This window comes from Solea solea, chromosome 3 (genome assembly GCF_958295425.1).
Source record: "Solea solea chromosome 3, fSolSol10.1, whole genome shotgun sequence".
NCBI classification, from domain to species: Eukaryota; Metazoa; Chordata; class Actinopteri; order Pleuronectiformes; family Soleidae; genus Solea; species Solea solea.
This window is the reverse complement of record NC_081136.1, coordinates 1,483,778-1,499,891: the sequence shown is the minus strand read 5'-3', so window position 1 is coordinate 1,499,891 and position 16,114 is coordinate 1,483,778. Positions and strand designations below refer to the sequence as shown.

General features: G+C 41.9%; 6 protein-coding genes across 7 annotated transcripts; 4 read left to right on the top strand and 2 right to left on the bottom strand.

Moving 5' to 3' along the window:
* The first annotated feature begins 462 nt into the window (after positions 1-462).
* nots (nothepsin) lies at positions 463-4,826 on the top strand. 2 transcript variants are annotated; one of them, XM_058625098.1, is made up of 9 exons: positions 463-849; positions 1,322-1,502; positions 1,582-1,699; positions 2,067-2,185; positions 2,480-2,679; positions 3,140-3,265; positions 3,372-3,516; positions 3,608-3,706; positions 4,618-4,826. In XM_058625098.1, exons 1-9 carry the CDS (start codon positions 665-667, stop codon positions 4,804-4,806), a joined length of 1,362 nt encoding a protein of 453 aa, XP_058481081.1. In that variant the 5' UTR covers positions 463-664; the 3' UTR covers positions 4,807-4,826. The 2 variants fall into 2 exon arrangements, with proteins under 2 accessions (XP_058481081.1, XP_058481080.1); XM_058625097.1 differs by lacking the exon at positions 4,618-4,826 and having other exon boundaries at positions 3,608-4,052.
* A 528-nt stretch (positions 4,827-5,354) lies between these two features.
* LOC131456628 (histone H4) lies at positions 5,355-5,904 on the top strand. The gene has a single exon (XM_058625113.1). It carries the CDS (start codon positions 5,387-5,389, stop codon positions 5,696-5,698), a length of 312 nt encoding a protein of 103 aa, XP_058481096.1. The 5' UTR covers positions 5,355-5,386; the 3' UTR covers positions 5,699-5,904.
* A 1,175-nt stretch (positions 5,905-7,079) lies between these two features.
* On the bottom strand, positions 7,080-8,203 carry LOC131456619 (histone H1-like). The gene has a single exon (XM_058625102.1). The coding sequence runs from the start codon at positions 7,846-7,848 to the stop codon at positions 7,213-7,215; it is 636 nt and encodes a 211-aa protein (XP_058481085.1). The 5' UTR covers positions 7,849-8,203; the 3' UTR covers positions 7,080-7,212.
* A 2,042-nt stretch (positions 8,204-10,245) lies between these two features.
* LOC131456623 (histone H3) lies at positions 10,246-10,809 on the bottom strand. Its single transcript, XM_058625107.1, has one exon. It carries the CDS (start codon positions 10,794-10,796, stop codon positions 10,386-10,388), a length of 411 nt encoding a protein of 136 aa, XP_058481090.1. The 5' UTR covers positions 10,797-10,809; the 3' UTR covers positions 10,246-10,385.
* Positions 10,810-11,148: 339 nt separating this feature from the next.
* Positions 11,149-11,653, top strand: LOC131456626 (histone H2A-like). The gene has a single exon (XM_058625111.1). The coding sequence runs from the start codon at positions 11,167-11,169 to the stop codon at positions 11,554-11,556; it is 390 nt and encodes a 129-aa protein (XP_058481094.1). The 5' UTR covers positions 11,149-11,166; the 3' UTR covers positions 11,557-11,653.
* Positions 11,654-13,972: 2,319 nt separating this feature from the next.
* LOC131455811 (histone H1-like) lies at positions 13,973-15,333 on the top strand. Its single transcript, XM_058623616.1, has one exon. The coding sequence runs from the start codon at positions 14,583-14,585 to the stop codon at positions 15,216-15,218; it is 636 nt and encodes a 211-aa protein (XP_058479599.1). The 5' UTR covers positions 13,973-14,582; the 3' UTR covers positions 15,219-15,333.
* Positions 15,334-16,114: the final 781 nt, after the last annotated feature.

Below are 16,114 nucleotides of genomic sequence, written 5' to 3'. Positions count from 1 at the left end.
AAGACTCAATTTAAAGGTATAGTTTAGTTTTAGTAGTTAAAAATCATCAAATCAAGAACATGTTCATGTCTTTATCTCACTGTTAGACAGACTTTTCCCACAGGCAATTGAAGTTTGTAAACCACTCACTCTCCCACACCAAAGCCCATAGAGAAAATCAGTCTACTGCTGCCTCGTGTGGTCACTTTGGGTCACTGAGGTATATCTGAACAAAGCCGAACTCTCAAATTAACACATGTGAACTTAGTGACAGAGGCAGCAGTGGATCAACAACTCCTGTGTCCCTGTGAACTGAAAATGCACATTTTTTTGAATGGAATTTGGTGAGATGGAGTGAGCAGTTGCATAAGATGCACAAAAACTTTATTACTTAATTTCTGGTTGAAAATATTCCGACATTATGTTAAAATGCCAGTAAAAAAATACTGTGATTGGAGAAATCTGGTGCCAAATTAACTAAAATGTTTCTGCGTCATCAGGTCACAGTGACTTAAACTACAGTGTGTCAACAACTCATAAGGTTATTGACCCCGACAAAAAACATCCAGAACTTTTATTTAATTTATTTAATTTTATTTAACTCTGTTCACGATCGCCCGTCTCTGTCATCGAGGAACAAAAATATTTATTTAAACCAACACTGCGGTTTCCATGAGGCCATAATATGACATTTAAATCAATAATGATAAATGATTGCTGTAGCCTCTTCTGTCACCAACACACACACACACACTGTCTTGTAGTCGTCAAATGTCCTCAGTCTCTGTTCAAACTCGGAGACGCAGACATGTTGAAGAAGCTGCTGCTGGTTCTGCTGTGTTGGACATGGACGAGCTCAGCTGTCGTCAGGTAAGCAGAAACTACATCTTCACTTAAAACACCTAAACTTTTACAGTAAAACTTAGTAGTTTACTTTTGTTTTGGGGTCACGAATAAATTTAATTTTTGTACGTTTTATTTTCTCTCAGTTACATTAAAGTCAAAGGGTTTTAAGTCGGGAATGGTTTTATTGTGAGTCCACGTACAAGGGATTTTAAAGAATTAAACCAGAAGACTTTGGTAGTATGGCAGTTGAATAGTGCGGTGAATGTTATGTTTAATAGCAGATGGAATTCATAAGGTTTGTTTTAGTAATATGTGAAATAATGAGTTGGAGGGAAGTACATAGGAGTTATTTATTATATGAGACTTAAATGTACAGAATACCGTATAAAAACCATCAATGCACAGAATCTGATCACATTTAACAATATCGACATCAAATATTCAATATTCAATATTCAAGTTTCCAAGACACTGAGCTGTCATTAAACCCTGGCAGGATTCCCCTGAAGCGCGTGCGTTCCATTCGCTCGCAGCTGCGAGTCGACGGCCGGCTGGAGGAGTTCCTGAAGGACCACCACCCCGACATGTTCAACCGCCGCTACGCTCAGTGCTTCCCGCCCGGCACGCCGTCGCTGCGACTGGGACGCTCCAGTGAGAGGATCTACAACTTCATGGACGTAAGAACAGACATCCGTGAAGATGTTCTTGTGTGAGCAAACTCAAATTTCTTTTCTGTGTCTTGTTTTTGTGCGTCAGGCTCAGTTCTACGGTGAAATCAAGTTGGGGACTCCGGAGCAGAACTTCTCCGCGGTGTTTGACACCGGCTCGGCCGACCTGTGGGTGCCATCGAGCTACTGTGTCAGCGAGGCCTGCGGTACCCCAATACAGACACACGATGGCGCCGCTATTCTTCTTAGGACCTTAACCATAACCAGGAAATGTTTAACCATGACCACAATTCAAATCTTGGTCTTAAACTTAAACCAGTTCCTCAGAGACGAGGTTCTGCCTCATTCAGACCAAGTTATGGTCTCCATGAGGATGATGACTGGTACTGACAAGAAAAATCTACACACACACACACACACAATAATGTTCAATTCTGCACACTTAAACTCACAAGTGTTTGAGTGAGATATGTTTGTGGGTCAGGACAACATGACTCAAGGTTGAGTTTGTTCCAGGCTGTGATAAGAAGTTCAAGGTTGTTCAACCTGTGTGTGTGTGTGTGTGTTTTACAGTGTCACACCGGCGCTTCAGGGCGTTTGACTCGACGACGTTTCGTCATGACGGTCGGATGTTTGGGATTCATTATGGATCTGGTCACCTGCTGGGCGTCATGGCCAGAGACACTCTGAAGGTGCCCGCGTCGAATCGACTGAAAATAACAAATCCTGAACCCTAAAAATCAAATGTCTTCAAGTCCAGATGCATCTGATTCAGTGTTTTTGGTGAACTATGACCTAGTTGTGAATGTGAATCTTCCCAAACATCTGCCAAAATGCAAATAAACCATTAGTCAATGCTCATTGTCATTAAATATCCAAATAAGAGATCACCCAAAAACAGCTTTGGGGAAAGAACCGCCAAAGTAAAAACCAAACTGTCAACAGATGAAGCTGACGCAGCTTAACGTCGCTGTTTACGATTCCAGGTTGGTGAAGTCAGCGTCCTGAACCAGGAGTTCGGGGAGTCGGTCTACGAACCCGGTGCTACCTTTGCAATGGCAAAGTTTGACGGTGTTCTGGGAATGGGTTACCCGTCCCTTGCGGAAATACTTGGGAACCCCGTTTTTGACAGCATGTTGGCGCAGAAGGCGGTGGAACAGCCCATCTTCTCCTTCTACCTTAGCAGGTGCTACGTTCATAATGTCTTTATGAGCTCTATCTTTTGAATATTGAGGTCTACCATGTCAAACAAGAAACCTCTAAGTTGTTTGGTTGTTCCAAAGGTTCTCCAGGTGTAGTTTCAGTCGACCTTTGGCAAAGTTTGCAAATTTTCAGGATGATCTAGAAGATTTCAAATACTTCAGAAGACTTCAGGGGGTTTAAAATTGTCTAGGATCTCTAGGGGTTTCTTGAAGATTTGGTGGACCACAAAGGATTTGAACCTTCCTCCGTCTATTTTTGGAGGTTGGTCCAGGGAGTTCACATAGATTTCTGAAGGTTCACCAAATACTGGAGAAGAAACCAAGACATCTGGAGTAGCTATTTGTCAGAGGGATCTGGAGTTTTGCTAGATTCTGAGAAATTCAGGATGATTTCTAACCTTTAAGGAAAGCACATTTAGTATTTTTTTTTGTTTGTTTCTGCAGGAAATCCAGTAGCAACAGCCCAGAGGGTGAGCTGATGCTGGGGGGAACAGACGAGTCCTTGTACACTGGGCCAATAAACTGGATTCCAGTGACTGCAAAGGGATACTGGCAAATCAAAGTGGACAGGTTTCACGTTTCCTCTTTCTGAATTGTTTTTGGTCTGAAACCCAAACTAAAGTCACAAAAGAAAAACTTAAAAAATGTACCTTTTTGTTCTGAATGTACGTTTCAGTGTGGCGGTACAAGGTATGAGTTCCTTTTGTCCTCACGGTTGCCAAGCGATTGTCGATACCGGAACCTCCCTCATTGCTGGACCGACCTCTGACATCCTCAACCTCCAGCAGCTCATTGGAGCCACACCCACAAACATTGGAGAAGTGAGAAGAAGAAGGTTTTTTTTTCTGGAAAAACATGTTAACAACATGGTGTGTCATCTGATTCAACCTTTACTTCTGTGTGCGTCTTTAGTTTCTGATCGACTGTGTCAGGTTGTCCAGTTTGCCTCATGTCACGTTTGTCCTGGGAGGACAAGAGTACACGCTGACGGCTGAACAATACGTCCGTAAGGTAACGACGGCAGTTTTACTTGTAGTCTGTTTTTGCTTTGGTTTCTTTTGGAAACGTCCTTTTTTGTGTGAACACAAAATACATGAACTTTTTAAACGGAGAGTCTCAGATTTGCAAGGTCGGTGCTTTTGGTTGTTCCAGACAATTGATCGGGCAATTTCAAGTCCTGGAGCTTTGGAAAAATCCTCCAATTCTGTTGGCTTTGCTGACTTTGCTGTTCCTGCCTTTAGGTGGAAGGTCCCGTGTATAATAATCAGTGACATCTATTGGTGAGACTACAGATTGCAACAATAGTCTAGACTTCTCTGCTCACCCGATCTGTACCAGAACAACCAATTTGTTCCAATAAAAGCAGTTTAGGAACTTTTAAATATAATGATTTTGTACTGCATTGTGTTTTAGTACTTATTCTTATAGGATAAACACATGTTAGCCATTAGGGTAAAGGTTTATTTCTTTGTTTTAAGGCGGTTGCCAAACAGAGCTGTTGGGCTTTCACACGTGTAGAACAAATCGGGTTTCTGGTACAGACTGGGTAGTAGTGGCAACCCTATCTTTTGGAAGTGCGTCAGAGAACTACGGTGGCCCTCGTAGCCATAAATGATGCAATTCCCTTTTTGGTCCTAAGGTGCTGCTTAAAAATGTAAAAAAAAAAGACGAGTGGTTTAAAAGGCTAAGGGTGGTAAAACAAAAATCTTTTATTTTATAGCGATAACTTGCTTATAAAAACATACTTATGGGTAGTAAAGGCAATTATCTGCAAATGAAACCTTCAAAATGTGACACACAGGAGCCAAAGCCAACGTTATCTTTTCAATGTGAAATGTTACCACAGGCTAATATTACAAATATGCCAAAATAGTTTCTTCTGTACAACTTACATGAAAAAAAACAAATCTCTCAAACTTCAGGAGATGCTCGGCGACAAGCAGCTGTGTTTCAGCGGTTTCCAAACAGTGGACATCTTCTCCCCCGAGGGACCGCTGTGGATCCTGGGAGACGTCTTTCTGACCGAGTACTACAGCGTCTTCGACAGAGGGCAGAACCGGGTCGGCTTTGCAACTGCGAGACACCCGAGCGTAACAGTGACCCAACAATAGCTGATGGCTCGATAACATAAATAAACATATCAATAAAAAAAAGAAAACTTTTGTCATTCTGTTTGTTTAAAAAAAAAAAAAACCATAATATGTAATATGTATACACAAATACAACGGAATACCATATAAAACCAGACAAACTTAATATAAAAATACATTGATCGCACACTGGGGAAATTGTTACAAAACGGAACAAGTGACAAAATGTTATAAAATTTTTAATATAAACATACTAAATTAAAAAAATACCAATTCAATGTGATTAAAAACAAATAAACTCCAGCAAAACAAAATTTTTTGCTTATTATTTTCATAACGATTGTATTATAATAGTATATATTATATACTATTATTATTTTTATTTATTGTGTCGCTTCAGGATTTCATCCTAAAAGATGACGTTTTGAATCTGGTCTCTTAAGCTCTGATTGGTCACTGCTGTTCTTCACAGTCCGCCCTCTCGTGGTCACAGCGTGTGTCCGCAGGATGAGATCACTTGTGTTTTCTATCACGTCCGCAGTCTGGTGGTAAATATCAGCGCCTCCTGAAAATTTGACAAACAAACTCTCTCATCGACATCATGAGTGGACGCGGCAAAGGAGGAAAAGGACTCGGTAAAGGAGGCGCTAAGCGTCATCGCAAAGTTCTCCGTGATAACATCCAGGGAATCACCAAGCCCGCCATCCGCCGTCTGGCTCGCCGCGGCGGAGTCAAGCGTATCTCCGGCCTCATCTACGAGGAGACTCGCGGTGTGCTCAAGGTGTTCCTGGAGAACGTCATCCGTGACGCCGTCACTTACACCGAGCACGCTAAGAGGAAGACCGTCACCGCCATGGACGTTGTCTACGCTCTCAAGAGGCAGGGCCGCACACTGTACGGCTTCGGCGGTTAAACTCTGGAACCTGAACGCAACACGACACTGAAACACAACGGCTCTTTTAAGAGCCACACACCGACTCTATAAAGGGCTGATTATCTTCATTGTTATGCTATTTTAAATGGCACAGTAAATCTGGTTCTGTAACATGATTTAAATGCAGTTAATGTGAAAATATGAAGTATTTACGAATATCTTTAATAAATAAAATATGCAAATCATACAGTGTGAAGTTCCTGCTACCAAAAGAACAAATTAAGTTTAATAATTACACAAAATAATTTTAATAGTATTTTGAAGATACTTAGCTATGTCAGTATAACTGCGTATTTTCAAAATACTAGACAGTAAGTACTAGTAACTGCTATAACTAACTGATGACTATGTGATGATTAATTCTGTTTTCTTTCACTGGAATACTAATGAATGAATGATGTATTTATGTGTGTATTTATAATATATATAAATATATATACACATTGGCGACAAATATATATATACACACTATGATGACATACTAGTATGTGTGTTTTTTATGTATTGTATGTAATTGTTTTTTACAATTATAATTACGATTGTTAACTTGTATCTAAAATGGAAACTGTTAGAAAAGTTAATGTGTGGAAAATATACACATCTGTTATTGGTTAATGTCAATAATACAAGTGAAAAGGTAATAGATTTATTACAATAATCATCAACATGGACTTGGAGGTTATTATTGTTATTATGATTATTATAATAATATGTATTCATATTTATGTGTTGTATGTAATTGTGTTTTATATACTGTGTAAACTGCTAATTAGGATAAAGGGGCAGATTACATATACATTATATTTTAACTATTATATAACTTATGTGTGTATGATGGACAAATACTATAATTTTCAAAAAGTTGTTTCTTTTCCCCCTTCCCAAGTTATTTTGTGTATTGTAATTTTGTTTTATACATAAACTGATAATTAATTGGGAATTGAGCAGCGGCTTTCTGTACTTTTATATTTTGTTGGGCTTTACATTTTGTTGCGTCTTATTAACTGTTAAGTCTCTTGTTGGGTCTTATTTAAAAGTCTTTCTTATTTAAGTGTCAAGTCCTTCGTTATTTTTGCGTTATATGTTATATTTTATTGTGTACCTCAAGCCGGGAGTCTCTGCAAAAATGTCATTATATCCTCATAATGACAATAAAAACTTCTTGAATCTTGAATAAAGGGGCAGATTACAAGATTACATGTATATTATAACTAGTGCATAACTTGCAACATTACACAGCTGGTACTCAACATATTCTAATATTTAACAATATTAATCTCAATTTTGATCTAAATATGTAGAAGCAGATTACATACAAGATAATGTAATGATAATGTATATATATATATATATATATATATATAAACTGCAGTACCTGCAGCAGGTAAAAATCCCCACTAAGATAATAATTGAGAGTGTTAGTGCTCTTGTAGAAAGAGTTGTGTGGCTCTTAAAAGAGCCTTTGTATTTGCAGGTGTTTCGTCAGACACAGTTTACTTCTTCTTGGCCGCGGTCTTCTTCGCTGCTTTGGGCTTCGCCGCCTTCTTGGCGGGAGACTTCTTGGGAGCAGCGGCTTTCTTGGCGACCTTCTTGGGGCTCTTAGCAGCGACCTTCTTGGGGCTCTTGGCTGCCTTCTTGGGGCTCTTGGCCGGCGCCGCCGCGGGTTTCTTTGCCTTCTTCGGGGACTTCTTAGCGGCCACTGGCTTCTTCGCTGCGGGCTTTGCCTTCTTGGCTACTACGGCTTTCTTAGCAGCGGGCTTCTTGGCTTTAACTGCGGGCTTCGCGGCCGGCTTCGCGGCCTTGGGTTCAGCCTTCTGCTTGTTCAGCTTGAAAGAACCGGAGGCTCCGCTTCCCTTGGGCTGAGCCAGAGTCCCGTTAGCGACCAGAGCCTTCACGGCGGTCTTCACGCGGCTGTTGTTCTTCTCCACGTCGTATCCTTCGGCCAACAGAGCCTTCTTCAGGGCGGCCAGAGACACGCCGTTACGTTCCTTGGACGCGGTCACGGTGGCGATGATCAGCTCCCGGACGTTGGGTCCGGCCTTCGCGGGCTTGCTCGCCGCCTTCTTCTTGGGGGCTTTGGCTGGAGCCTTGGCTGGAGCCGCGGCGGGGGCTGGTGCTTCTTCTGCCATGTTTAGTGTTCGCTGATGAAAAGTCAGAGTCAACTGATTTCATTTGAGTAGGGGGCTGTCCTTAAACACACCATGAGAACCGTGGAGACTCAACCCCGGCACTGCTCCCCGTCCGTGCTCTCTGAACACCGGGACACTTGTGTTTTCTCTTCACCGATAAAACGCCATAAAATGACGGTACAACATGAGGTGGAAGCCGCCGGTGGATGGAGCCGACAGCTGCGGCGTGTGTGCTGATGGAGAAGCCGCGCAGAGCTCCGGGAGTCTCGGCTTTCTGTCTGCGGAGACTCCAAACCTCGTCTGATCGCCGCCGCGAGCGACGCGGACCGGCGACTTTTCCCTCTTCTTTGTCTCCTAAAACGGACCAAATGTCCCGGGGCTCGGTCAGAACCCGTCCACCGGCTGCTCCACACGTTCGTTTCGGGTCTCGGAGCAAAAACAAGCAGCTGCCGGTGATTATTGTGTGAAAAAGTGACGCCGATGTGTGGACAGCAAACACAGAGATGATGGAGGCTCGTGGAGCAGTGGAGCTGCTGCTCCTACTTCACTCTGATCACTCATCGATGTCATCAATACTCTTATCTCATGTTAGAAATAAAGAAACCAATAAAACAGGGAACTGGAGAGTTTACACTTTGATGAAAGTATGAAATAAATGTTTAGTATAGTATAAATAATGTTTTCTTTACTGCAAAGGAAGCGACCCTGGAGAATAAATCGGTTTCAAAACTAGAACAGATTAAAATGACTTCTATCAACTTTTTCAACTTTCACAGACAAAAACATTAAATACAGCTTTGAACACAAGAAATTACAGCATGGCTATGAAAATAATTTCATAGAACACATGTGTCAAACTGGTGGCCCGTGGGCCACATGTGGCCCTCCAATCGATTACATGTGGTGATGGAATAGAGACAGAATATAAATGACTAAATGTATTTACCGGCAATATTTGTTGAATATTAATAAGACATCCGGTTGTAATCATTGCTTTATTAAATGTATTACACTCAACATGAAATATATAAGCTGTTTTAATCAGTTATCCTTGTATTTTCAATGTAATTCTCTGTTTTGTGCATCATAAATATGTTTTTATTGTGAATAATTTTATAACCAAACAAACACCTTTTGCAATTCTGTCTAATATCATAATTTATATCTTATATTGCCCACCAGCTATAAATAGTTGGTTTTTTCCACTTTGTCGGCCCCCCTTCCTTAGAATAATAAAAAAAATTTATGCTCACAAAACACTGGGTCGGGTTTGTTTCCCTCATAATGTGAAGAATTTATCACAACTGATATCCCAGTGCCAAAAATTATGACTTCTCAGAAATCAGGGTTTTATATAATAATAATAATAATTTACACGTGGCTCTAATCCTCCTCTGTACAACACATACAAATATTATCACATATATAAAAATGATGATGAAGTTTTGAAATTTGAAAGAAAATCACTAGAATGTTCGAAAAATGTTGTGTTTTAAAATGTCAGGAATGTGTTAAATATTTAAGAATCAAAAGTTAGAGCAAACATGTAAATAAATGAAACAATAATAAACTCGGTGGTTCTGAATCCCTCGGTCTGTTCAGTCAGTAAATTGTGAAGAACTTAAGAAGTTTTTCGCATTTCTTTCATTCTTTCTGCAAACAGCACGAGACGGAGAATCAGAAACACGTTCACTTTGTTCGTTCACGTTTAAAGAGCTTGTTATTCAAGACAAACGTGAGAATAATTACAAACAATAGACGCCTCATTATAGGTTTATAAGATTCATAATAATGACTTTATTTTTTCTGTATCTCATGAAAACAGAGAACACGAGCTCACGCGGAGCCGGGCTCTCTCCTCCGGTCCGTCCCTTTACCTGGTCCCCCACCACAAGGGGACGCGGAACTAACAATGCATTACACTGAGAAAACAAAAGACTAAAAGTGATAATAAAACATTATAGACTAAATAACATAATTAATAAAATTAACAATACAACGTAAACACATAATAAAACAATAACATGTAATATAATTTAAAAAAATAGTGTTAGTGGTGACAACATAATTTCCATACTTAAAATAATAATCACATAATAAACTACTTACAAAAACAATCGAAGAAATGGTTGCTAATTAAATGTCATTTATCCAAGTGTTTCTTTACACTTTCCATCTCCTTTAAGAGAAATTAAACGTTTAATTACTTTTCAATTAGGGATCAGCTCTTTGTGGAGGAGTGTGTGGCTGTTTGGTCATTTTTAGTCTGGTTTAAAAGGAAACTCCGTTGAACTTGTTTTTCTTTTCTTATTTCACACTTGGAGGTAGAAACCGTGTCTATATATATATATATATATATATATATATATATATTAAATGTAATATTTAACGTTATTTCATATTCACTGTTACTGTACTAGCATTATAGGATAACATTTACCATACACGACTTTCTAAATTAAGATTATCAGCTCTTTACAGATGAAGTGTGTGGCTCTTAAAAGAGCCGTTGTGTTGTGGTTTAGTGGTTGTCAGATTTAAGCTCGCTCTCCACGGATACGACGGGCCAGCTGGATGTCTTTGGGCATGATGGTGACTCTCTTGGCGTGGATGGCGCACAGGTTGGTGTCCTCGAAGAGGCCGACCAGGTAGGCCTCGCTGGACTCCTGCAGGGCCATGACGGCGGAGCTCTGGAAGCGCAGGTCGGTCTTGAAGTCCTGTGCGATCTCGCGCACCAGGCGCTGGAAGGGCAGCTTGCGGATGAGCAGCTCCGTGGACTTCTGGTAGCGACGGATCTCACGCAGGGCCACGGTGCCGGGCCTGTAACGGTGAGGCTTCTTGACGCCGCCGGTGGCCGGGGCGCTCTTGCGGGCAGCCTTGGTGGCGAGCTGCTTCCTCGGGGCTTTGCCTCCGGTAGATTTCCGGGCGGTTTGCTTGGTTCTGGCCATTTTAACAAGTTCTATTCTCTATAGCAGAAAGAAAAATGCAATGAGGAGAGAAGGAAGCGCGCTTGTTTTATAGCGTTGGAGCTGCCATGAGGGCGGTGACGCTGCCTCAGTCCTCCGGCTCCTGGTTGGTCAGAGGCTCTTCCTGGAGCTCAGCGCCGCCCAGAGGCGCGAGCCTCTTTGTGAAGCTCCGCTGCTCGGCGCCGCCCAAATGCGCGAGCCTCTTTCTGAAGCTCCGCTGCTCATTGGACAAAAGAGTTTTGAAAATGTCCACCAAAAGTTCCGGGAGGAGCCGCGTTTTCCAGCGAGATAAAAGCGAGGCTTTGCTCAGTGAGAGCCACAGTTTGTCTGAGACTTAAAATCAAACAACGTTATGTCTGGAAGAGGTAAAACCGGTGCCGGCAAAGCCAGAGCAAAGGCAAAGACTCGCTCCTCCAGGGCCGGGCTCCAGTTCCCCGTGGGCCGTGTCCACAGGCTGCTGAGGAAGGGTAACTATGCCCAGCGTGTAGGTGCCGGCGCCCCCGTCTACCTGGCGGCCGTGCTCGAGTACCTCACCGCTGAGATCCTCGAGCTGGCTGGAAACGCCGCCCGCGACAACAAGAAGACCCGCATCATCCCGCGTCACCTGCAGCTGGCTGTCCGCAACGACGAGGAGCTCAACAAGCTGCTCGGCGGAGTTACCATCGCTCAGGGCGGAGTCTTGCCCAACATCCAGGCTGTTCTCCTGCCCAAGAAGACCGAGAAGGCCGCGTCCAAGAAGTAAACACTGACCCTTCACAACACAACACAACGGCTCTTTTAAGAGCCACACACTTTCTCTGAGACAAAACTAAAACCTCTTATATAATAATAATAATAATGATGATAATAATACATTCGTTATGGTATTTAAAATAAATGCTATCACTTGCAATCTAGCACCATGAGATTATTATCACTTATTATATAGTGAATTTCCATGTCTAAGTAACTTCGTAGACCTGTATTATGTAAAAACAATATTAAACCATGTTGTACTTGTACACACAAGCTTTTAACATTAGCATACATGACGTTAAAAAAAGAGAAATAATAAAAAAAGCCCAAACAGATTAAATACAGAAAAAAAAACAAAAAAAAAATCATTTCAAATATGGCTATGAAATAAATTAATAACTTTATTATTTTCTGGGGACTTTTATTTCCAAACGCCACATTTATTTATTTCCAGAGAGTTTTATTTTGAAGCGCCACATTTATTTCATGGCTGTTTTTCATTTCCAATCATTGTATGCAAATGAGGGGGGCGTGGTTAGTCACAGATCCAGATCGAAGCAACAGCAGCTAACCATGGATGCATTATGAAAACTGGACAGAGTACTGCCCCCACTGCCTGGAAGACAATTTTGCCCAAATAAGTGTCATTAAGTTATTTTTCCATCATCACATGAGCAAAACATTGACTTTGATAATGGGCACCTTTAATCCTCTTACATCTTGTCGTAGATGTCTGGAAGAAGTAAATATGGCAGCAGGAAAATCAGAGCCAAAGCAAAGACCCGCTCTTCCAGGGCCGGACTCCACTTCCCTGTCGGTCGCATTCACAGGCTGCTAAGGAAGGGCAACTATGCACACAGGTGCCGGCGCCCCGTCTACCTGGCGGCTGTGCTTGAGTACCTGACCGCTGAGATCCTGGAGCTGGCTGGAAAAGCTGTGCACCACCAAGCCCACGAAGGCTGGACCCAGCGTCCGTGACCAGATTGTCACCACATCTAAAGAATGCAACGGCATCTCTCTGGCCGCAAGAACAACAGCCGTGTCAAGACCGCCGTGAAGTCTTTGATCGCTAGCGGGACTCTGGCTCAGCCCAAGGGAATTGGAGCCTCCCGTTCTTTCAAGCTGCATAGGACGACTGAATCTAAGGTCCGCAAAAATGGTGAAGAAGGCCAAGGTTAAGAAACCCACAGCGACCAAGAAGGCAGTGGCCACCAAGAAGCCCACAAAGAAGGCAAGGTCGCTAAGAGTCCTAAGGTCGCCAAGAAAGAAGCAGAAATGGTTTTAAAAAAAAAAAAAAAACTCCTGGATGAATGATAATCTACACAGAGAATACAAAATTAAAATAAAATATTTTCTGATAGACGTGTGAAACATCAGAGGACCAAAAGGGGCCCACTATAAAGGTCCATGTGGTACGATTTGTTGAATCTAACCTCTCCTATTGTAAATATCATGAGCAATCAGCTCAGCCGGTCACGGGCGTTGGAACCCATGGACCCAACATTTGTGTCATCAGAGATTGGAGAAAACGCCCGAACAAAGTCTGCTGTAACGACCAAAGACGACGACAATGACGTTTGAATTCTTCACGCCTGGTTCACAGCGCAAAGACCGCGGTCCGCCTGCTGCTGCCCTCGCTGGATTGGTCGTGTCTCAGGGAACCTGTTCTTGCGGCCAGCTCCAAACATACACTCAAAACAACGACTGCCGCTCTTCTGTCTCTGAAAGAAAGTCTTTAGTCGTCATACGTAAAGTGAGTGGAATAAACAGTGGAATACAATTTATTACAAGTTAAGTTGATTTATGTCCCAGACCCTCACTTCCAGCTACCTGTAGCCACTTTGTTTGTTTGTGTACATAATTTTGTAATTAGTTTTGTCATAAAGTGGAAATAAACCTTTGGCTAAAGCAACTGTGTCACAACTGTATGCTAGCTGCTCTGTCCTTGTTAAGATCTCTGTAAATTATAAGAATAATGTGTAAAGTGTTTGTTTTATCCTGTTTGTAAAAATCCTAATGAGATTTTAATATAACAGAAATAAACACAATCAAACTATAAAACGACAAAAATACATACTTACTCAACTCAGTATACGTACTTTTCTATTGTTGCCAACATTTTATATTTATTTTACCTTTTTTATAAGATAATTTTTTCCACCACTGCAATTTTGATTTTAAAATGACATAAATATAAAATCCAGAGTTTTTGTGAACGTGTGAAACTGTGTTTTATTCACACTTGAATTAAATCACTTCTTGTAGTTACTCATGGCTGTCTGAATATTACATTTATATTACTGTTCAATATATCTATTACTTATATATCTTTATATGTGTAGTTCAAATAATTCTAGGGTTTGTCATATTCCTGTTACTGAGGCTCATCAAAGTGTAAACTCTCCAGTTCACTGTTGTTTTACTGGTTTCTTTATTTCCAACATGAGATAATAAGAGTATTGATGACATCGATGAGTGATCAGAGTGAAGTCGAAGCAGCAGCTCCACTGCTCCACGAGCCTCCATCATCTCTGTGTTTATTGTCCACACATCGGCGTCACTTTTTCACACAATAATCACCGGCAGCTGCTTGTTTTTGCTCCGAGACCCGAAACTAACGTGTGGAGCAGCCGGTGGACGGGTTCTGACCGAGCCCCGAGACATTTGGACCCGTTTTAGGAGACAAAGAAGAGGGAAAAGTCGCCGGTCCGCGTCGCTCGCGGCGGCGATCAGACGAGGTTTGGAGTCTCCGCAGACAGAAAGCCGAGACTCCCGGAGCTCTGCGCGGCTTCTCCATCAGCACACACGCCGCAGCTGTCGGCTCCATCCACCGGCGGCTTCCACCTCATGTTGTACCGTCATTTTATGGCGTTATATCGGTGAAGAGAAAACACAAGTGTCCCGGTGTTCAGAGAGCACAGACAGGGAGCAGTGCCGGGGTTGAGTCTCCACGGTTCTCATGGTGTGTTTAAGCACAGCCCCCTACTCAAATGAAATCAGTTGAGTCTGACTTTTCATCAGCGAACACTAAACATGGCAGAAGAAGCACCAGCCCCCGCCGCGGCTCCAGCCAAGGCTCCAGCCAAAGCCCCCAAGAAGAAGGCGGCGAGCAAGCCCGCGAAGGCCGGACCCAACGTCCGGGAGCTGATCATCGCCACCGTGACCGCGTCCAAGGAACGTAACGGCGTGTCTCTGGCCGCCCTGAAGAAGGCTCTGTTGGCCGAAGGATACGACGTGGAGAAGAACAACAGCCGCGTGAAGACCGCCGTGAAGGCTCTGGTCGCTAACGGGACTCTGGCTCAGCCCAAGGGAAGCGGAGCCTCCGGTTCTTTCAAGCTGAACAAGCAGAAGGCTGAACCCAAGGCCGCGAAGCCGGCCGCGAAGCCCGCAGTTAAAGCCAAGAAGCCCGCTGCTAAGAAAGCCGTAGTAGCCAAGAAGGCAAAGCCCGCAGCGAAGAAGCCAGTGGCCGCTAAGAAGTCCCCGAAGAAGGCAAAGAAACCCGCGGCGGCGCCGGCCAAGAGCCCCAAGAAGGCAGCCAAGAGCCCCAAGAAGGTCGCTGCTAAGAGCCCCAAGAAGGTCGCCAAGAAAGCCGCTGCTCCCAAGAAGTCTCCCGCCAAGAAGGCGGCGAAGCCCAAAGCAGCGAAGAAGACCGCGGCCAAGAAGAAGTAAACTGTGTCTGACGAAACACCTGCAAATACAAAGGCTCTTTTAAGAGCCACACAACTCTTTCTACAAGAGCACCAACACTCCGAATTATTATCTTAATGGGGATTTTTACCTGCTGCAGGTACTGCAGTTTATATATATGTATGTATATGTGTGTGTGTGTGTGTGTGTATATATATATATATATATGTGTGTATATATATATACGTATATATATATATGTGTGTATATATATATACGTATATATATATATGTGTGTATATATATATACGTATATATATATATATATATAATCTTTTATCTGCTTCTACATATTTTGATCAAAATTGAGATTAATATTGATAATATTAGAATATGTTATGCCACCTCATGTTGCAAGTTATGCACTACTTATAATATATGTAATCTTGTAATCTGCCCCTTTATCCCAATTAATTATCTGTTTATGTATAAAACAAAATTACAATACACAAAATAACTTGGGAAGGGGGAAAAAGAAACATCTACACTTTGAACATCATACACATATAAGTTATATAATAGTTATAATATAATACATACGTAATCTGCCCCTTTATCCCAATTAATTAGCAATTTACACAGTGTATAAAACACAATTACATACAATACATAAATGAATAAATATGAATACATATTATAATAATGATAATAATAATAATAATAAACCTCCAAGTCCATGTTGATAATATATTGTAATAAATGTATTACCTTTTCACTTGCACTTCACATGAATCAATAACAAGTTTTTGTTAAGTTAACAATATAGATATAAAAATATAAACACATTTGTATATACTCATTTACTTGACTTACTTTATACCCCTTTCTTAATTGTAATCATCGTTTTTTGTACTATTTTCATCCTCCCTAATGATTCA